The sequence below is a fragment of the Curcuma longa genome, chromosome 1, assembly GCF_044706935.1.
Source record: "Curcuma longa cultivar G26 ecotype Majalengka, Jawa Barat chromosome 1, ITB_CL_G26_1.1, whole genome shotgun sequence".
NCBI classification, from domain to species: domain Eukaryota; kingdom Viridiplantae; phylum Streptophyta; class Magnoliopsida; order Zingiberales; family Zingiberaceae; genus Curcuma; species Curcuma longa.
This window is the reverse complement of record NC_133861.1, coordinates 2,473,554-2,496,926: the sequence shown is the minus strand read 5'-3', so window position 1 is coordinate 2,496,926 and position 23,373 is coordinate 2,473,554. Positions and strand designations below refer to the sequence as shown.

At 36.1% G+C, this 23,373-nt stretch overlaps 1 protein-coding gene across 1 annotated transcript; it reads right to left on the bottom strand.

Annotated features, from left to right (window-relative positions):
• Positions 1 to 8,387: 8,387 nt before the first annotated feature.
• On the bottom strand, positions 8,388 to 22,784 carry LOC141843307 (cysteine protease ATG4B-like). The gene is made up of 9 exons (XM_074731377.1): positions 22,670 to 22,784; positions 14,365 to 14,824; positions 14,218 to 14,303; positions 14,082 to 14,132; positions 13,607 to 13,983; positions 11,021 to 11,159; positions 9,103 to 9,158; positions 8,908 to 8,978; positions 8,388 to 8,816 (listed from the first exon to the last, which is right to left on the bottom strand). The coding sequence occupies exons 2-9, from the start codon at positions 14,819 to 14,821 to the stop codon at positions 8,602 to 8,604; spliced, it is 1,452 nt and encodes a 483-aa protein (XP_074587478.1). The 5' UTR covers positions 14,822 to 14,824; positions 22,670 to 22,784; the 3' UTR covers positions 8,388 to 8,601.
• Between the last annotated feature and the right edge of the window lie 589 nt (positions 22,785 to 23,373).

The following is a 23,373-nucleotide window of genomic DNA, read 5'->3' as shown; positions in this document are numbered from 1 at the left end:
GATTACCTATCGATTGCTGGGACGAACAGAATCGATTTTAATCGACTCGGTGATCGATTACTATTGAATATAGTCGATCCGCTGATCGATTACACAACACGGTAATCGATTCTGTGATCGATTACCGTCACATGAAATCGATCTGTTGATCGATTTTCACCGGCCCACGAGCAATAAATCGGGTTGGTGATCGATTCACCCACCGTATTTACTCGTCCTCACTGCCTCAAAACTCTTCTGTTTCAAAACCCTAATCGATCGCCTTCCCCAACCGAGCAAGCCTTCCTGCGTCTCCGTCCGTGCGTCGGTGCTGCTTCTTTCTTTGACAATTTCTCTTCCTGCGGTTCTCTGCTCGCCGCCGGGAAACTAATGGGACCAAAGTAATCACTAAACCTTACTTCATTATCTTTTCCCTTTCGTTTCATTACTGTTATTTTATTTACACTAATCTTGGTTATGGTTGTGTTCCGTCTCCTCCCTGCCGTGGCCTTACCTTTACCTCTGCCCGTGTGTTTCTTTCTTTTGCCCTGTGTTCATGTTCTGTCACCGTAGGAAGAAGTCCAAGGGAAACCCATCCGGTGAGGGCACCTCACGATCCTCACCACTTCCAACCCGACCCACTTCACGTCCTCAACCTCCCACGGACTCTAGATTTCCCAATGCTGCCCTTCAAGAGGCTTTTGCAAAACTTTCCTTTCAACTTATCCCTCCACGTGCAGTGGACAAACAGTTTGTGCATGATTTCTGCTTCCCCATTTATCAGATCATTGAGCACTACCAACTTTCATCTGTAGTTTACTGTGAGCGTGCGATCAATCTTGATCGCCTCGCCGAGTTCTACAACAACCTTCATACCACTGATGGAATTAATTACAAAACTCGAGTTGCAAAAACAAATCTTGATTTCAACTATAGGGTTCTTTCTGACTACCTTGCGTGTCGCCCATCTCAGACTGACTTTGTCTGTTTCCCTGTTTTGCCTGAGGTCCTCCCTCCTCCTTTTGAGCATATCACTATTGATCTGATGCACCAGCAGATTCTTCATCGCCCCCGTCCTGATGGACCGGATGGCAGTATCACTGCCTTTCGTGCCCTCAGGATGACTGCTGCCGATTATGTCCTGTTCAAGATCGTAGTCAACTGTATTTTGCCCATCACTTCTCGTGCATTAGCTGTCATTCGACCTCCTCAGCTGTTCATGGTCTATGCCTTACTACAGCGGCTTGATGTTGACATCGCCGCTAATATCTTTGCTTCTATTATCCATCATACCTCGCCGGTGAACGGCAAAGTGCACATGCCTTACGGCAACATCATCACCGGTTGGTTGGAGTACATGGGCATAAATGTGACTAGGGGCAAAATTGAGAAGATGACAAAGAAGTATTCTAGACTTGGGGTTCGAGCTTTCTCGAAGTCCAAGATTACTGCACGGTACGGGGCGGTGGGATGGGTAGACGGTAGAGCGCCAGGGACGCTTCCACTACAGGCTGCTGCGCCACCTGCTGTGGATGTTGAGGACCCAGCTGTTGATGCGGGAGCAGATGGTGCTGAGGATGAGGATGACCCAGATTACGTGGAGGAGCCAGACTACCGAGCTCAGATCGAGGCGCTGGAGACACGGTTCACCACTGGTCTTTCCGAGCTTGGAGTGCGGATCGACACAGGATTTTCAGAGCTTGGAGCACGGATGGACTCTGGATTCTCAGAGATCCGAGGCCAGGTGACCAGCATGTACGACATGATGCACGCTTGGATGAGCGGTCATCCGCCTCCGCAGCCCTCCTGTAGTGCTCCTACAGCCGACGTTCCTTTACCTCCTACAGCCGACGTTCCTTTACCTGATGTTTCAGCTCCATCTACGGATCCTAGTGGCGACATGATAGAGTTTGATGTTTTCCCTGATTGATGATGCTTTGTCTGTTGACTTATGTGATGCATGTGACTTTGACTCTTTTTACTGTTTCTGACTATGTTGCTATCTACTATGTTGTGTTTGGATATTTTCTGTCTCGCATGATTGTCTTATATGCTTGACGTATTTTGTCATACCTGTGCCATCTCTAGTTTCTATATTTTTGTCCTTATCTTAATGTCTATTTCTCTCTTATGTTGTGTCTATCTCTCATTTTTACTATCTTTTGTCTCATATTGCTGCGTTGAGGGGGAGAGACCCTTGGATTAAGGGGGAGTTGGGTGAGACTTAATAACCAGTCTACACTCTTTTCGGTGTTTGACAAAGGGGGAGAGGATGGTTAGTTAAGTTTAGGAACTACTCTCCAAAGTAATGACCTTAATTATTGTAGGGGGAGGATCTTGATCTCCTTACATATATGACCTTAAGACTTATTCTCCGACCTAAATTTAAATCGTGTTGTCAAACAACAAAAAACTTAAATCGTATTGTCAAACAACAAAAAGAGATTGTTGATGCAGTTTGTCCCGATTGTTGTTTTGATGTTGACACAGATTTAAGTTAGTCGACTGATTTTGCCCTTAGTCGACTGATGTGGTCGATCAGTCGAGTCATCTTACCTTCTGCTTGCTCGGAGTTGATGACAGTCGACTGATGAACACATCCAGTCGAGTCCATCACCTTCAGTCGACTGATGTGAAGCTCAAGTCGAGTCGTTATACCTTCTGATTGCCATCAGTCGACTGGCCTTCAAGGTCAGTCGACTAATCTCCAGAAATGACTCGACTGGAGTTAAATCCAGTCGACTGATGAGGCGTATCAGATGTAATAACTTAGTGCCAGTCGACTGATCTTACCACATCAGTCGACTGTCACTAGTGAAAAATGGAGTTGGAAGGGCTTAGGGAGCTCGTTTTTCTAGGGAGAGGGCTCGGGAGCTCGTTCTCCAGATGGACTAGGTCAGAGAGGGCTCGGGAGCTCGTTCTCCGGGTCAGAGAGGGCTCGGGAGCTCGTTCTCTGGACCAGATGGAGTCGGAGAGGGCTCGGGAGCTCGTTCTCCGGACTAGGTCAGAGAGGGCTCGGTAGCTCGTTCTCTGGACCAGATGGAGTCGGAGAGGGCTCGGGAGCTCGTTCTCTCGGAGCTCGGTCATGAAGTCGGAGAGGGCTCGGTAGCTCGTTCTCTGACTAGGTCAGAGAGGGCTCGGTAGCTCGTTCTCTGTACCAGGACTATCGGAGAAGGCTTGGTAGCTTGTCTCCAGACCGGATCATTGTCAGAGGAGGCTTGAGAGCCTGTTCTCTGAATACATGGTCCATTGTGGTTGGCTCGGGTGAGACACGAGTGGACCAGGTGATCAGATTGTATGAGAATCGAATTCACTTCAGTGTAATCGGTGGGTGGATCGATTAACCAATGGCTAAGATGGTTAGTCGATCACCGGATCGATTACAGAGCATTCTGTGAGAAATTGGATATCCCACAGAACCCATAATAATCGATTGCTTGATCGATTATGAACAAGTGTAATCGATCACTTGATCGATTACAGGGTTTTCTGAGAAAACAGGTTACGACACTTAATCGATCACGTGATCGATTATATGGAGTTTTAATCGATCGTCTGATCGATTAAGTCATGCTAAAATCGATGGTAATCGATTCTATTCTCTCTTAATCAATGTCTTGATCGATTATGGCTAACTTCTGGCACATTTCTGATTTCTGCTCTGATATTTGATTCGCTGTGATTTGTTTGCTGATGAATCTCTGAGTTTGCAGATATTTAAATTCAAATGAAAGAACAGGGAGAGTCAAGGGTTGGCTTTCCATTCTATCAGTTTGTTTGATATCCAATTTCTGGATAAACGGTAATCGGCGACCACTGAACTTACCTGGCAACTGGAGGAGAGGATGACCTCAGTGTGCTGGAGGGCTCAGAGGGGCTCAGATGGTTCAGTAGGTGACGGTTGCATGAGCAGAAGAAAGGACTAGAAAGAAGGGAATGGAGAAGTAGAGAGCAATTCAAAAATTCTGAAACTTTGTGAATCTGTGAATTGTGCACTCTCTACTTGCGTTCATTGCTCTTGCTTGAGTTCTTCGCCTGAGGTGCTGCAAGGTGTTGGTGTTCTTGCTCTCGGGTGAATCTTCGTGATCTTTGGTGTTGTGGTTAAGTTGAGGCAGTTGGTTCTGTAAGTTATTATTCTGTTAACTGCCTCAACCTCCTTTTTATCTCTGTGCTTAATTCATATCTTTGAGATTTGTTGTGGAGAGGTCACTCCACCGAGAAGGAGATATTATTTAGCCGGATTCATCCGGGGTGTGATCTACCGAAGATCAAGGGATCGTCCACCTCACGGACACGCCGAGGAGTAGGGGCAAGTTATCCCCGAACCTCGTACATCCCTGTGTTAGCTCTGTTTTTGTTTTGTTGGTTGTTTTTCTTTCTATTTCCGCTGCGTACTAATCAATTGTAGGAGAAAAATCGATTGTCGAAAAGAGAGGCTATTCACTCCCCCCCCTCTCTAGCCATCTCCCGATTCCTAAAAAACGATCACGGATCGTAAGCCTTGAAGTAGCAGCATGTGGATGTGAACCAAGTCAAAATAAAAGTATCTCAATTTGTTATTTTCCGCTACATTTTCTGTTTCCACATGCTTCTGTACTCTGATTTAAGCACGAATTAATTTAAGAGTGAAAAAGTGATAAAGCGTTATTCACCTCCTCCCCCCTCTAGTGCTTTAACTCGATTCTATAATTTGGTCAATTTAGATTAATGTTGTAATATGGTTATAAACTGCTCCAACATAAAAAATGAAAGCATAGAATAAATGAAGAAAGTTTCAAGGAGCACAAAGGAGTGTTTGTTTATAAAATTTGACTAATACAAAATTATTAAGCAATTTTAATCAAAATTATCCAAAATTAGAAAATGAACCCATAGAATAACAGAGATTTAAGGAGCACAAAGGAGCTCTTATTTGTAAAATTTGGCCACTATATGCACATGTAGCTTTTAGCAACACAACTACCTAAATCTAAAAACTAAGAAGAAAAAAACCTCAATGAGAGCATAGAATGGTCATAAACAACTGTACCTCATATAGAATGGACTCAAAACTTCTTATACATGAATGCTAGACAACACAACACAAATATGAAGAAACAAAAACACAAATACAACTAGAGAAGTAAGTGGAAAAATCTATCAATGATAGGGAAAGAGGAAATGACACTTACAAGAAGATGAAACAACATTTGTAGCTTAACCAAGGATGAAGGATAGAGATATGTTATTTAGGTGGAATAATGGTATTGTTTCAGTGGGATTCACATGAATTTGGATGACGAGTTAGATCGAAAGAGGCTTGGTTGTTTTTTTTTCATGGATAGGTGAATAAGGGGAAATTTTGATAGGAAACACTAAGAGATCTAGAAAGGTCTAGATAATAAATTCCTCTCTTAACTCTAAATTGTATTATTTAATATTTTAATTTTGTACTTAAATGAATTCAGAAAAGATCAATGCCTTGGGGGAAAAAACTCCATGCAATAATTTGGGCTAAAACTACTACATTGGTATTTTGGAGTTTGACAACCTTGAAATATATTGAACTCCAATGGGTTCCTAGGATGCATATATCTCCTCATATTTGAGTGTAAATGTAATTCATATTCATATAGCAACTTTGGCTAAAATTGATATACGAGCACCTTGGAGAAGTTTGGTAGTAATTGAAATAATGAGACTTCAAGCTTCTTCAAACACATTTGTGCACTTAGATTTACAATTAAAAAAAAAATCCATATAATAATTGTTTTTAAAAAAACTTCTACATAGAGGAGGGGCACCTTGGAGGAGTTCAATTATTCTAAAATCATGAGTGGACTCTAGTAGCTCCTTAGAATACATGTCTCCTCAAATTTACGATTTGAGCTAAAAAAAACTCATGTAGTAATTTTTGTAAAAATTGCCACCTTGGCAATTAAGAGGAGTATGGCAATAACTTAAATGGTGAATAGACTTCAAAAGCTTCTTAGAATACATCCATCCACTCAAATTCACTATTTTAGAAAAAAAAAATCTCATATAACAATTTTGGTCAAAGCTAGTATATCGACATTGGAGGAGAACTTCAATGATTATTGGACTACATATATATATATGCTTAAATTCATCATTTGAGCACATCTTGGAGGAGTTTAGCAATACCAAAAGTGTGAGTGGACTTCAAAGGCTCTCTAGATGCATCTATGACTCAGTTTCATCATTTAAGTAAGAAAAAAAAATCCAATGTACTAGTTTTAGCAAACATTGTGCATGAGCACCTTGGAATTTTCCAATTACTAGTTACATCAAAACTTATCAAATAATCTCCAAACAATCAATACAATTGAAATGAATTTAGTATTTTGCAAATAACATCCATATTACTATGATTATATAATATTGTACACCTATAGTGCAAAATAAAACCTCATAAGACAACCTATAAGAACTGATTTTACCCAACTCAAGTGGACCTTAAATACCTTTTTTGGATGTTCTCATTGTCTTGACTAAACGTATGCCTAAACTATGGCATGAAACTACACTTAGGCAAAATTGAGAAAAAAAATTAAGGCATAAATGATCTAAGTAGGTTCAAAGGAGAACAACAAAGGCTTCATCTATGGAGTTTGGGCAGTTTAGGTCTATGTAGTAGTATTATCAAAACTATTAAACTAGGCCGAAATTTTGAATAAGTTCCAAAAAGCCTAACAAAGGATTCATCTATTCAATGTGAATGCATATAGTAGTTTTGTGGATCCAACCTTATCCAAAATTATAAAATGAAAGCATAAAACAACTTTATAAGTTCCAAGAAGTACAATAGAGGGTTTATTTGTGAAGTTTGGATTAATGTAGTAATTTTAAGGAGTATAAAGAGTGTTTATTGGTAAATTTTAACTAGTATACATTTATATAGCAATTTTGGTTAAAATTATTATACGGATCAAAATTGTCTAAAATTAGAAAATGAAATCATAGAATGATGGAATGAATTTTAAGGAGTATTCATTTATGAAATTTAACTGGTATATGCTCATGTAGCTTTTAGCAAAAGAGCTACGTAGTTTTAAAAACTAAAAAAAAACAACCTCGATGAGAGCATAGAATGGTGACAAACAATACAACCCTGTGTGGAATGGACTCAAAACTTATGTTACATAAATGATAGACAACACAACACCAATATATTAAAATAAAGAAGTAGAGAGATGAACAATAGTATAAACCAAGAAGTGAGTGGAGAAGTCTGCCGGTAGATAAAGAGGAAATGGCATCTATAACAAGATGAAACAACATTTATAGACTAGCTTAGGATGAAGGACAGGGATAATAATATTGTTAGGGTGGGATAATAGTATCTCTTTTAGTAGGATTCACATGGATTTGAGCAACGAGTTAGATCGAACGAGGCTAAGCAACGAGTTACATCGAAAGAGGCTTAGTTGGCTTTTTTTTTTTTTGGGGGGGGGGGGGGGGGGGGGGGGGAGGGGGGGGATAAAGTGAAATTTTGACAAGAAACATTGGGCAGGATGAACCTTTGGTGAATTGAAACAAAAAGACACCCTTTTGATTTTATTTTATTTTATTTTTCCGTTTATAGTTTGATACTATGAAATGCGACCGTTGCTAGTTACTCATTCACTAAAAGTAGGCTATTTACTTGTTCAGTAAAAGTTAGATATTGACTAAAGTCTGTGATGCGACATGTTCCTAACTAAATCGACCAAACTGAAATTTGACTTTGATTAGTTCATTTTGAAATCAATGAAAATGAATATCCAGAAATTGTGGAAGGGCATGACTAGTCAGCAACCACCATTTACATATTATCTCATTAAGATTGCTTTAGTCACATATGAATCTTACAAAATTGTTATTAAAGTGTCACTAAGATAGTGTTTTCCAGTGTCATAGAATGTGCATTAAAGTACCACTAAATCGTTATTAATATGAAACCAAACTAAAATAGAGAAATATTAAATTTATGTTCACAACTTCTAGGTGTGATAGGTTTCAAATGAGGTGTTGTGCGATTCATGTGTTAGCTCGGCTAAAGTGCTGTTTCGGCAGTATGCTCTTAGTGTCAGAGAATTTAAATTATATAATAACAATTTGAAAACATTTGAATAACCATTTGATAGTGGTATGAAAGACTGGTTTGTTTAAAAGAAAAAAAAATAATAACAATATAAAACAAATAAATTGTCAGATTCTTGTTCATGTAAGTCGTCACCCTCTCTGATATCATCCGTGGAGTAGTTGCATGTCAGTCAGTCTTGTATGTGGTAACTTATTATCACAAAAGAAAAACATCCTTCTTTTCGGCACAAATAACAATCACCACCAAGTTTACTCAGATATATAAATATTGATTTTTCTACTTTTTTGCTTAACTGGAAAATATACTTGGAGACGTTTTAGAATACATAAGATCAACCATTAGTACATTGGCTCGATCCGTCCTTCAGCAATGAATTAGCATAATTTGTTTACAGGTTAAAATATTGATAATAATTTACAAAGAATTAACGAAAGGAAAAAAAATAATCCAGCACACTGGAGCATTTTAAGCAGGTCAGTGTTAGGCTGACCTCCGAGGAACATGGTGTTTGCACAAGGTTTTATTTGTGTGGCCCTTCAGAGAATTTGCCATTCATCTTCTTGGGTTTGATCGTCAATGAGATTTTCTGAGCAGAAATCATCCGAACTGTTGATATCAGCACCAAGTGCACTACAATCATTGTGCGAAATTGGTTTTGAGTGTGGAAGATTTTGGGCAACAGTGAACAAAGGCGCTCCACCTGATTTATCTGCAAGCTGAGTGGCACGGGAACAAAAGTCTTCAAAATCTCCTGTAGAATGAAAAAAAAAGTGAAATAATGATAAATTTGGCATTGATGAAAGAGATTTTAGAAAATCATCTTCAAGGAAGATAAATTTAACCTTTATCTCTGCAGTAAAAACCAATGGCTAATGATGGGTCAATCATGTCTAGTGACAGGTGACGCACAGTGCTGAAATCAATGTAATTCGATAAGCTAAGGAATTATACATGCAGTAATTTTTTTAAAAAGAAATCTGCTTAAGAGGATAAAAGTTTCACGTATGTGGGAAATTCATGTGGGTTTAAAAACATACCTGCAGTGATAGGAAGAGCAATCACTTTCCAAATCATCCTTCTTGATATCAACAGCCTATTATAGATAATTATTTAGCATGGCTCAGAGAATTGAATAGGAGCATAACATAGATGGAACAATGAGTGCAAGAAAAAGGGTGAAAACTAGAAGATCAACTGCATTTTTGTCAGAAGCCATCTCAAAGAACATGCAGGTAAATAGGGAGTTATACCCAGATCAATTATATCTCTTTAGACAACAAGTTCAAAATTTCATGAATAAGATCAACTATGGAGATGGAAGAACATGTGTCTTTGCTAAGGTTCTTATGGTTTCAAAATCCTGCTTGGGGATGATTATTTTGAGTGAACTGCACTCCTTATATTGCATCATAATTCCACGTGCACCAAGTTCCAAATTTGCAATAGTATTCTAACAAGTTCAAACTTTTGCAATAAAGCCTTTATATCAGGTCAGTCAGTAAAGAAGGCACTGTAATTCAATTTTTAGCTTGTTAATCAATACTTTTGGTTTGGTTAAACCCTTTGCGGCCTTGCCAATGCTTAGTTCAAGCATGCCCATGTGGCAAGAACTTGAATCACTGTTGGATCATCACCGAGGTGTGTTAAAGTTAAATTAGATTAAGTTCAAGTGAAACAAACCCAACTAATAACAAAAATAGGATGACTAGGCAAGACTAAATCAAAAAAATGGAAACAAAGAAACTCTTGTCAATTGAACATGTTGAAGGATACTTTGGTCTTAGAGTATCATGTGTATTTGCTAGGTAAGGTAGTGCTAGTGCTCTCTACCTTAATTCTTTTAGTATACTCACATGGCAATCTCAACATTCATCACCTCTATTGCATTAAACTTTTCAAATATCTTTCAACCAAAATGCCCTACATTCAGAACCACAATGCATATAACCTACCATTACTGAACAACACTATCTAGGAGGCACACGCACAAATCTCATAAGTTCCTCCCAATTTCAATCATCCATTTCTTATTTTCAGAACAATATTTCCACCAATATGTCCTTGATAGTAGGTCTGAAATAGGTAAATTCCTAAAAAAAATAATCAAGGAAATATTTAAACCTGAAGGCATGACATGTAGAATAGAAGACATTGAAATCTCATGGGAATTTAACAGCGGGCACCACTGAACAAAGAGTTAAACATTTCACTTAAAACTTTAAAGAAAAGATGATCAAAACAATTTATATATTTTGCTATTCTTCTTTGCTTTAAAATTTATAGCATGGTTTCATCACAAATCATATCTGAAGTTATTTGCTCTTTATAAAATAATGAAAATGGTGAAGAATAATAAGAATTACAAGTTAATAAATGTCTTTCCTGATCACAATGTATAACTATGCAGCTAAATTCCTAATTTAAAAAAAATGGATTCCCGAATTTAACTAGCAAAAATTGTCTATTATACTTACCAAAAAGGTGTGAAATGTTAGGGGAATAAATATACAATGCAAATCTTGAACTTCAATATGTATATCACCATCATTATCAATCATGTTACTCCCAACTATCTGAAGTTGAACTATGTCACATGACTAATAATATCTAAAAATCTCTTAATCACTTTTATGATTATGTAAAATATAGCTTTATTTTTCTAACCACTTCGAATTATGTACATTTCCATCTTAATCCATGTTAATAAGATCATTCCACCAGAACTAACTTAAGCAAACATGTCAGCAAAAATCAGAAGGTGTAGAAATCAGACAAACTATTCTTAAAGCAGGATCTACTATTTACTAACAAATAACAAGTGAACATAAGATAGATTTTTGACCTATAACATCACTTTCATCTACCATCTTCATTGAAAACAATGGAAGTGCAAAATAATTCTATCTCCATAACAATAAAAAAATAAAACTGTTGATGGGTCAACAAATTTAATACCGTTTGAACTTCATGAGGATCCAAGTACAATGCCTTCTCATCCTGTACACCAACAATGTACGTGGAAGTTCCAGGTTTACCACCTAAAATGCCTAGGCTTTGTGGAAATGTAAATGTTTCCCGTAACAAAGGAATATATCTGCAAGAATAGGGCATACATTAAGGGCATTTAGAAGAAAATCAATATCCCATGATGTACGATGCCACTGCACGCACATGAACACCCTAACCACAACTAATGAAGAAAAATGAAGTTTGTATAATTCATCAAAAATCAAATAATCTAATGGAAGCACAGGTTTTTTATTTTATTTTATTTTTTTTGACTATGAGCTATTATAAGAGAAAGCGACCAAAGGTGCTTTTAGTTTTCCTATTAAAATAAAACATTGTGATTGCCGCCTTGGGCTTGCATAGTTCAAAACCAAAACAGGTCAATTTTCCTGCTGGTCTCCCTTCTGGAAATCAGGTTATTAAAATGACAAACATATCAAACTCAGACATACTACTGAAGTATACTTCCAGAATTCTCTCAACATGGGAAACAGTAGAAACAAGTTTCATATATCACATCTCTAATTAAACAAAGATGTGTTACAAATTAGAATTGAGATAAGTGTCACCCCTTAAGCTTAATAGGAAAATAGTTCTGCATTTTAAAACTTGAGGAACCTAGCTGACCTTCACAGACAGACAAATTTGAAAAGAAAGTTAATACACTATGGGAAATCCATGTGACTCTTCATTCAGAACTCTAGCTTCAAAGACAACAATTTGATAATTTCCAAGTATTTCGTGAACAGATTGGAGATACATTGAACCAAGGTTTAAAGTTTTGAGTTTTGCCAAAGTTTCATTCTGTGATTGAAATCATACGACTTTGGTATTGTTTCCTTTCAGTAACTTTTTCTTTTTCGAATATATGACAGATATGGAATTTTATCATATTTAAAATTTCACATTTTAAATCTTAGATGACAAAATAAGTCGAACCGAATTAACAATTCAAATTTTGGAGGTGAAGTTAAAGCCAAGTTGGGTTTGAAGGAAATCCATCATGTTAGAACAGTGATTAGAGCCATTTGGGTTAAAATTGAAATTGATTTCAAATTTGATTTGGCCAGTTTAGAAATGAACCAAATTTATATAAAGGACATCTAAATTTAATCACACCAGTTTGAATTAGTAGAATTTTTGACAATTAAAAGTTGCATAATTCTACTCTTTCTCTCTCCTAATGTGATTTTCTCTCTCGTCAATCACCCAACCACCTTCTCTCTCAATCTCTCTTCTATTCCTCTTTGTGCGACTGCCACCCATATCGCCCTTGCGTGCCCTAACCCCACCCAACTAACCACCTATCTTCCTGAAGTAGACCTCTCTTTCTTTTTCTCACCCTCTCCTTGTCGATCTCTTTCTTCCTTCTCCTCTTGTCTATAGTCACCTACCCCTACCATAGAGAGATGTCAATGTTGTTCATCCCTCCTTTTTTTCCTTTCTTTTTTTTCTCTCATTTCTCATTCCCTACACCTGCCGGCCGCCCTACTTACTGGCCACCAAACGGCACACCCTACTATCGCCGCCATGACCAACCTCTACTGATCATGAGAATACTGTGAACAAGAAATTTCAACAATTTCGAGTGGCATGGCTTGGCACCACAAATCTTGCATTGAACTATACAAATAGATTTTAGAAACTTGCATAAAAAATCATTTTCAACATAAAAAATTGGCTTATAGTGATTTGACATCTGTTTTTCTCTTCATCATCATTCCTTATCTAAGAGATGCTCATGGTTAAACTATGTATGAAGGATTCTAAGTCCAGTATAATACCAATTTGATAAATGATTGAGACAGGGCGTATAAATGAATCTAACAATTTCACTTCAATACAATTCAAACTACATTACCGAGCCAATAAATTCTGGTTGATATGTAGGTATGCACCAAGCAACATAAGCAGTTAATCATCCCTCCTATTTTTGTTTTTTTTCTCTCCTTTCTCGTTCCCTACACCTGCCGCCCTACTTACCGGCCACCACTGCACACCCTAGTATCGCTGCCATGACCAACCTCTACTGATCACAAGAATACTATGAACAAGAAATTTCAACAGTTTCGAGTGGCATGGCTTGGCACCACAAATCTTGCATTGAACTATACAAATAGCTTTTAGAAACTTGCATAAAAAATCATTTTCAACAGAAAATTGGCTTATAGTGATTTGACATCTGTTTTTCTCTTCATTATCATGCCTTATGTAAGAGATGCTCATGGTTAAATTATGTATGAAGGGTTCTAAGTCCAGTATAATACCAATTTGATAAATGATTGAGACAGGGCATATAAATGTATCTAACAATTTCACTTCAATATAATTCAAACTACATTACCAAGCCAATAAATTCTGGTTGATATGTAGGTATGCACCAAGCAGTATAAGCAGTTAATCAGACCCACAGATGATCGAAGTATTTGTTTATTAGGTCTCTTTGACAAACCAAACCTTAAAATCATGCATTTTTAGAACAATGCCAATTTTCGTGCCATTTCATGAGAAAGATTGCCACATTTAACTTGCCTGGGGTTGATTTTTTCCAGTCCAAGAACCAAAGGCACCAAAAAGAGTATAGGTGCCCAGTCTAGTTGCTCCTTGCTAAAATCATGACAAAGTCTAGATACAACCTCAATGCAGATAACAGGAGCTCCACCTTGTTCCCCATCTTTATCACCTGAAACAACATATAGAACCATAGGCAAGCTTTGTTTATGTTCATCTTGCTCTCTGTTAGCATGAGCAATGGTTTCCCAAGTTCGACACATAGCATAAGGACCCAACCATGATCCTGCAGCCAAACCAAAATCCTTCCCAGCTTTAAGAAGATTGTGTATTGAAAAGGTACATAAGCTCGAGTCGCCAAAAAGACGTAGAATTTCGATATACTGAAAATCGTATGGCTGCAAACCAACATTCAGACACAATGTTCACTAGACCTTTTTTCAATAATTACCAAACATCAAAGTGAATCACATGGATAACTAGTATGAATCATCACCTTTTGTGAGGATTTCCGCCAAGATCTCCCCATATAGTGAAGAATCAATGCCTGTTGGCAATTTTAAGTACACGTCACTAATAGCTTCATCTGCACAAGTATGAGCTAGAAGGAAAGAGCTGAATAAGATAATTACCTGAGCAACAAGCATCTGGCTACTTCTGATCATACACCCCCAGTTGACATCACATGTGAATTTTGAGTCGCCGATAGGTTTGAAACCTGTAGAAGATGTGGGTCAAAAATATGACACTCATGGCCATGACGGCTTCAGTAAACTAACCTTTCCGGTAAGTGATCCATATTCTTGATGAGAAATCTTCTAGAAAAGATGTAAAACTATTGCCCGGGTCAGGATTATGTGACTCCTCGAATGACAGATTGTAGCACTTCCCAAGAAACCATATTTCACTGGTTGAGCTCAAAGTGACAGCACTGCTTGATCCTAATACAAGATCTTGGAGCCTCCTCATTGAACCACTACTAATAATGTTCTTTACAGCTGTTGTCCAGCCATAACTACTAGATTTGCTAGGGTTGTTTTCTACTGAAAATGAGCTGGGGTTTCTTTCAAAAAGTGAGAAATTGGATGTGAAAAAACTTGAAAATAAAGAAACCTTTGCTGACGTATCAGGTAGATTCTTATGTTCTGAATTAGATGTAGTTTCTTTATCTACTGATTCATCTAAATTTTGCTGAAGGAATTTTGAATCCACAACTGCCTCAGGCAAGTCCTTCATTACCTAGATAAGTATATAGCAAATGTTATGTAAAAGGAGTTCTCCACAGTAGGATATAATAGAAATGCATTCCACTTACAGTAAACACTGCCAATTGCATTACAATAGACAGCAAGCAAACCACGCTTGAATAACATAGAAACAAAATATACTTCAATAAGAAAAGCAATTTCCGAATATTTTATCAGAATTAAAACCTAATTAGAGGAACTATATGATGGCAGGAATAATATGATAAGCATTGAGTTAACAAAACATATGCATACAATAAACATCAAAATTTAACAAAACTGCCTAAGCAAGCTTGTTCAATTGTGTTGATTCATTATAAAATTAAATATTGAACATCCCAGCTTCTTGAAATTGGCTAGCGTATTAAGGTGTAGATTACCAAAGATAAGCACAACTTACAAAGAATAAACAAGGGCTGATCCATACTTTCAACTGACAGCTGATGAAGAAAATTGAGGAAATCCAATTGAGATGCAAATATACAAACAAGATTTTCTAAGTGCTAAGCATTTGATGAAAGATAACGTTAAAGGAAAAAAATGGAAAAAAAAGTAAAGAGATGTAATTACATAATACTCAAATTTAAATATTTGAGTGATGTGGAGAAGTTATTCATCCAGAAAGGAGTAGCATAAGACAATGAAAAACAGAAAGCAACATTGATATTTTAAAAAACAATTTAAACAAGGAAGAAGATAGAGCAATAAGAAAGTACACTAACACACTACAGGAAGTAGTAACATAGGGACACTATATCATTTGGTGTGTGCAACAACAAGAGACGAGACAAACAAATACCAAATGAGATAGTAATTATCCATTGTGATGCATCATCATTTATTCAGGAAGTAGTGATGGTTATAGCAGTAAATCATTTGGTTTAAGAACAAGAGACAAACAAATGCAAAATGAGATAGAGCTAGCGGCATTGATTGACAATTGGGAATATAGACAATCACCCATCATGGTAGACCTTACCTTGAGGATATGCCCAATAAGCAATCGAAAGTCAAAAGTGCCCCATTTTTAGACCATTTTGAGGAAAGAGGGAAAAGAGTATGCTAAGAGAATGTTGTCTTTTCTTCATTCAAGCAAACCAATGTCTTCATTGTTAGCTTACAAGCATAAAAGGTGCCAAGCTATGCAAGTAGGTGTCAGCGAAATATACCATTTTGCCTACACGCGAAATGATCTTGGCACTGACGATATGCGATGGAACCAATATTGTAAATGGCGGTAGGCGATGGCGGGACGGTTAGTGATTGCCTACCGCCTCAGCTGCTTAGGCGATGCCTAGGTGGTTTTTTTTTTTACTATTTTTTATACATAATATTATAAATAGTCATTATTCTTTATGTAATATACATATAATTAAATGATGTTTATGCATAAATAAGTTTCATACAATAACAATTTATATAAGGTACAAATAAATATATAGATGCAACTAACAAGATAATTAATAAACATTCATCACCATATTAATTCTAAAAAGTAATATCATTACTTTTACCAAAAGCCTAAGTTTAAAATTTAAAGTTTCAATCCAACATAGCAACAAGCCAACAAGGACTAGATTAAACATAACTAATCTTCTAAATCATCTACACATGTACCATCAACTACATTCATAATCCTCTAATCATCAGACTCAAAATCAACATCTTCATTCTCCTCCTCCGATATATCTAAATCCTCTTCAAGTTTTCCTTGCACTCCTTGGTTGTAGCACTTCATCTGCTCCTAAGACTTCCACCACCATTCTCCAAGTAAGTCCCGAACCCATCTCGATCTCATCTTCATCACCATCATCAACAAGCCAATCTTGAACTTCACTAGCTTCAGAGGATAAAAGCAAATCTCCACCCATTTCTTATGGGTGACTTGGTGGGTTGGTGGAGATATTTATGTTTTAGAAGGGATAGAAAATATATTAATATATTTGGGTTTTTTAAATTGTGTTGAATTTGACCGTCTCACCTATTGACTTGACCACCTCACCCACTGTCTCACCCGCTGCCTCGCCTCATCTTTGACCGCCTAAAGCACCATCTAAGGCAAAGGCAGTGCTAGTGATGCTCGCCTCCTGCCTCCCACCTAGGAGCCACTTAGGCGGCCGCCTCGGCCGCCATTTAAAACACTGGATAGAACAACAAAAAGAAAGGATCAATTAAAGTGAGAAGCGAGGATAGGGGAGAAGAAGAAGAGACAAAAAAGAGAGGGAGAGAAGAGAAGAGAGGAGTACCAGGCAGACGACAATAGGTGATAGCCGCTAGCAATGATAGTAGCTAGACGGTGCAACATAGGTGGGCGCGTTGAGATGAGAAAAAGAGAAAAAAATACTTATGATTTAAAAATAATTCCTAACTTTTTAAATAATACTATAACCTAATTAGATATCAGCAAATCAACCCATCCTATATATAAATTTAGTTCAATTTTAAATTGATTTAATAAACTCAAATTGAGCCCAGTTTGAATTTATTGGATTGTAATTACTTCTTTTTTTGTAATCCAGGTGTTTGGATTTCTCCCGACTAATCCTAAAGGTAAATGATCTTCCCTATGGTTCGCCTATATAGTAAATTCGGAGTACAACTTATGCACACTCAAAGGTCGACCTCCAAAATAATCTCTATTGGGATTTGAACTCAAGACCTCATATGTTCCCTTTCTCTTATTCGCCCTCTGAATGCTTGACTACTACATCACACCTGTGGGGTTGTAATTACTATGTTTGCTCAATAGACTATCTCCTAAAATATAAAATATTAGTTTGATTTATCTTAATTAGTTATTTAAAAGTTTTTTAAAAATCATTCAAAATAAAAATATAATAAAATTTAAAATTAAACTTCAACAAAGATTTTTTTAGTGTTATGACATTTAACATGTGTAATATAACACTTTAATTAAATAAAATTTTACTTTATTAAGTTACAAAAAATATTTATTCAAATGAAATATAATTACAACAACAACAAATTTAAATCCGAAAATTTTAATTTTGATTAAGTCAAATGAGTCAAATTTCATATTCTTATTTTTTAGAAATTGTATACTTGTAAAAAAAAAAAGACAATCGGTGCACGAAGCTCCCGCCAATGCGAGTCTTGGAGAAGGGTCTATCGTATGCACAACTTTACCCTTCTCTTTACCCTTCTTTGCAAGAAGTTACTTCCGAAACTTAAACCCGTGACCTTTACGTCACACGAGAACAAATTTTATACTTGTAAAATTAAATAAATTTAATTATAAATTTTAAAATTTAACAATATGTTACATTTAAAATTTAGAAAATCTTATATCTCTTAATTTTTCATCTACTTTAATAATTATAGTTAAAAAAACAAGAATTTGAATATTTCACTTCATCAAAAAGTTTTATTTAGGCTTTATCAAATAAAAAAAAGAATATTTAATATCAAATTTCTTATCAATTGCTCACAAATAAATTTCAAACACAATTATATAAAAATTTACATCCTTACAATTGAAAGTCTCGTGTCTTGAAACTCAAATATAGCAAAATTTGGTAGCAAAATATGTTAAAATAATTAATTATAATAAAAGTTAATTATTTTTATTATTAAATTAAATAAATATCAAAACTTTATCAACATGCATGATACGGTACCAAAATTATATCATTATGATCAATGACTAAAACTTAAATATAGCTTGAAATTTTAAACCTTGAAGCTCCCTACAAAAATGAACACAATGATGGAATTTTTTCAAAATAAAAATTGCTTTTGAGAGAGTTTAGAAAGAAGAAAAAGAAAACTCTTGGAGATCTTGGATTCTTGTAGGGAACTTTATTCTCACATCTAAACTTAGAAGAAACCTAAGGCAATTAAATTTAGATTCTTAATAATGCTATATTTTGACAAAAAGGTGGACTTAGTAGGGGCACCATATGTAAAGTGGGGCACCATATGCAAAGTGGAACATATGTAATGCACATGACAATTTTGGGTGAAGTACAATAAATATGTGCCATTAAATGCACTACAATGAATAAATGTGCAACCATGCACAAATGTAGATGAGCTGCAACATCCATGTGGCACACATAACAAAGAAGGCTTATAGGTGAAGCCTATGAACTACTAGTCTTTTGAAGACGGTTCGCACAAAAGGAAAGACCCAATGCTAATATAAAGCTTGGATGAAAAGGAAACTTCCATACCTGCTTAAAAAGTTTATGGATGTAGGTCAATAGTTAGACTATTGACCCTAAAAGAACTTAGCTCGGTAAAACCAATATAGGTATTTCTTGTAAACGCACAAGATAATAAGATAGTGAGGCTTAATGATTTAATAAAAGTTACTAGAATTGTTAAATCAATACCAACTTAGAAGAGAATATCAACCTCTTTTGAATCTATGGAATATATTGGAAATCAATCTTCTTCCTGAAGACTTGAAGAAATTCTGCAAATTAGGAGAAGCAAATGTCCCAGAATACACACAACATTCAGAATGAAATTTTATATGTTCTTAGTAGCAGGATTTTGTGAAGAGATTATTTCACATATTTCAATTTTTGTTGGATCTTCAGATGCACCTATTTGGAAGGAAGCAATTAATAGTGAGACATTCAATCATGGCCAACAAGACATGAGTCCTTATTAACCTATCACTGGGGAGCAAATCAATTGGTTACAAGTGGGTATTCAATTGAAAAAAAAAGGTGGATGGAAATGCTGAAACATAGTGTTAAATTGATAGGTATGGTTTACACACAGAAAGAAGATGCTAAGTTCTTTGATACTTATGTTCCAGAAGCTGGAAGCCTAAAACTGCTTCAATTATAATTTTGTTGGCATTAGCTTCCATCAACAAGATTGAGATCCACAAAATGGATGTGAAAACCATGTAATTCTAATGATGATTTAGAAGAAGAAGTTAAATGGATGAGTCAAAGGGATTTGTAGTGTCCAACTAGTAAGATCTCTTTATGGTCTTAAGCAAGCTTCTAAACAATAGCAGGAGAAGCTTAAAAAGATTGTTTTATCATATAGATTTATCATAAATCAATCTGGTAATATGTTTATAATACAATTTGGGATATCATTGTTTTTGTGTGATAGATACTTATTTTTGGTACTATCAAGATAAAATTAATGAAACTAAATCTCTATTGCCTAGTAACTCTGACATGAAAGATAAATGAGAAACTAATGTTGTATTTGACAATAAGAACAACAACAACCAAGTCTCCCACTAGGTGTGGTCGGCGTATTTGACATTAAGAACATAAGAAAAAATAGTAACCTTTTGTTGATTCAATGTACACTTCGGTTAGTCGTCAATGGATCTGGTATGAAAACCACTTAACTGTGATAAGGTGGTATGTCAAGAAGAATATGCCAAGGTCATTAGTGCTTGATGTTTGTCATGACGTGTATCAAATTAGATATCATATTTGTGATAGTGAAGCTTAATGGATATACTAGAAATCCCAACAATACACATCCAAATGTTAACAAAACAAATAACTAAAGGGAACAACATAGTATATAGTAGGTTTCTGACGGGAAGGGTTACTCAATTGCAAGTTGGGTAACCAATCTAGAGGATTACTCATGCACTAGTTGGAGGATTTTCAATCTTGATGGGAGAGCTTTTTCTAGGGGCTCTAAGAAGCAAACATGTTTTACAAATTCAACCATAGCATCAAATTTTGTGAAATTGTCAAGCACAAGAAAGGAAGAAAAATGGCTAAGGGATTTACTAGTGGAAATTCCAATGTAGCCTAAGCACATGCCTCTAATATGACTTTCATAAAAGTCAAGCTGCAATGGCTAGGGCATATAGCAAAGTCCATGCATATTAGGTAAATACATAACTATGTAAGGCCACAATTTAGACAGTCTACTAATATATAGGCTTGCAAGAAAAAGGTCCAAAGAACCCGCAGTGGGATGGGCCTAAAGCTCAATAATAGAATTTTCAAATGAAGGAACTTCAACTTGATTCATGAAAACTAGTGCAATGAGTGGTAATAAATCTAATGAACATTTGCATGCATCAAATAATTATTATCCATGGAAAAAAGTGTTCAGATTCTTATAGGATAAAAAGAGGATGAGTTATTAATTATAATAAATTAACAACCAAATGTCAAATACTAGTATCTATGCGGATACCTGGGTAGCATTTCGAACAACTAATTTGGAGGACCAATCTTTGTGCAAGTTATCTCTAGTTACCTAGTTACACAAATGAAATAGCTAATTCAAGGCTTGTTCACTATGCAATTTCATCATAACTTCGTGAGGACTTGCAAAAACATAGATTCAAGTAGCAAGATGTATGCTACGTGAAGGACAAAGAAGCTCACCAAATGTCTAAAACCATGTTTTCAAATTTCTTTATTTCTAAAATGGTTGGAGATTGTTGGAATTTTTGAAATATAAAAATGTTTTCAAAAAACATAAAGAAGAAGACAAAGAAAGAATTTCCATGGGGAAGTTTAGTCGTACATCTAGAAGTTCAAGGGAGATTGAGTTATTTATTTACATTTGTTAATAAAGTTATATCTTAGTAAAAAAGTAGACCTAGTAAAAGGCACCATGTGCACATAATAGAGTCATGTGCAATGCACATGAATAATGCAACGCACCAAATCGCATATGCATTATTGCAAGCTCGCGTACATTAGGTGTGACGTGGCATTCACATGGCACAAGTGGACACACACGACAAACAAGGCTTGTGTGGTGCACATGCAGCGCAAGGTGGTGTATTTTGCACTTCAAATGTACACATCGTTGCAAGTTGTCTCACGTATATTGGGTTTATTGTGAAATTTTCCCCCACCTCATCTGTCAGGGGTGATAGTTGTTTGCTAACCGGCCAAGCGCATCAACAGGTCCAATTTTGGCTCAAGTGGTTCAAACAATTGACCCAACAAGTCTAGGTGGCCCAGTGCTTTAAGATGGTGTGAACTAGAGCATCCAAGAAATACAATACCTAAGATAAACCCAGATGGGAGCAGTCTAAGAGACATTACCAACCAAAGGGTGTGTATTTATCGGAAGTGGGTTGGGAAGAATCACTAGCAAAAAGTCTCTTCTCTCCCTCCATGTGACATTCCTCTTGCTCTCAGCAAATGGAGCATCATCCATTGGATTTGAACACTTTGATGGGCAAATACCTACAACCTTGTCTCCAATAGAGCGGGTTATAGGCTCTTTCTTAAGTGTGTAAGTCAGAGAAAAGTGGACAATCTTGTTGATTGCTAGAATAAATTTTCCCGGGTGCATAGAAGTGGTAAAGCCTTAAAGAAAGCAATTAGGCGCTCCATGATCATTGATTGTAACAAGCCAACAAGTTACCTTCCCAAACCACCCGCCAACAAAAAATTTACATCTTCTGATTGTATCCAACAACCAGTAGCAGTTTACTTTTCATCCAAAGAAATATATTAACACAAAATAGAAGTCGAACATCATTTATTCATCACAACCGTACAGTCGAAGAAAGTTTTATCTCCTAATTTAACGTAAGAGGCAAAGAAGCAGAATATAATATCCCTCATCAGTACGAAAGTAACACCCTCGTAATTAATTAGCATGCTCAATCGTGCGCATCAATCCAAATGCCCAAATAGCAAGGTGATTGCTTGCTGATCAAACAGATCAGAACCACCACTTTGCCTCGAAACAGATCGCAAAACTAACACTACATGAATCAATCGACCAAATCACAAAACTCAAAATACTCCCGATCAAACATTCGCAGGTTCACCAAATCCATCGAGAACAAGCGATCAGAACCTGGAAGGACGAGATTCGGGAACAGAATCAGCCATAGCAAGGGAGTTACCTGAAAGCAAGCAGGATCAGGACGCCTGATCTGGCATCGATTGCCGAGGCGAATCGAAGAGATTCTCGTCCTCGAAGGTATCTCTAATTTAGGGCTGCTTAAACCGCGAGATTGTATTATGGCCTGGTTTGAGTAGGCGAACGGTATTTTTAGATCCACACCGGTTGAGTTTTCAATTATTTACAAGCAAAGGGCGCTCGGCAATAGGGGTATTTATCCGATTTCCATAAACAGTTGGACCAATCCAAATTCTAAATTTTAATTTACTAAGCCAGCCGTTCGATTACGATTTAAACTTATCCAAACCATTAAATTTAAAATGAATCATATAATTGAGATGTTTATAATATTTATATATATAAAATGAGGCAAATGATCTACTGTATATCATGTTGCACATTTTATGTGCATCTATTATGAAATATATATTTTTAATTTTTTTATTTAAGATTTATGATTCAAATTAAAAGAAATGATTTTTAAAAATATATATTTTATATTATATATTCACAGCATATGTGACATATTAGTAACATCTGTTGAGAATGATTATTGTAATAAATCAATTTCTTAAATAAATAAAATTAATATTTAAAACCATTAGTGTGATGGAAGAAACCATCATATTTTTATAGACTAACTAATTAATACAGCAAGATCCATTTCATAATAGGTTTTATCAAACATCATTATCAACTCATATA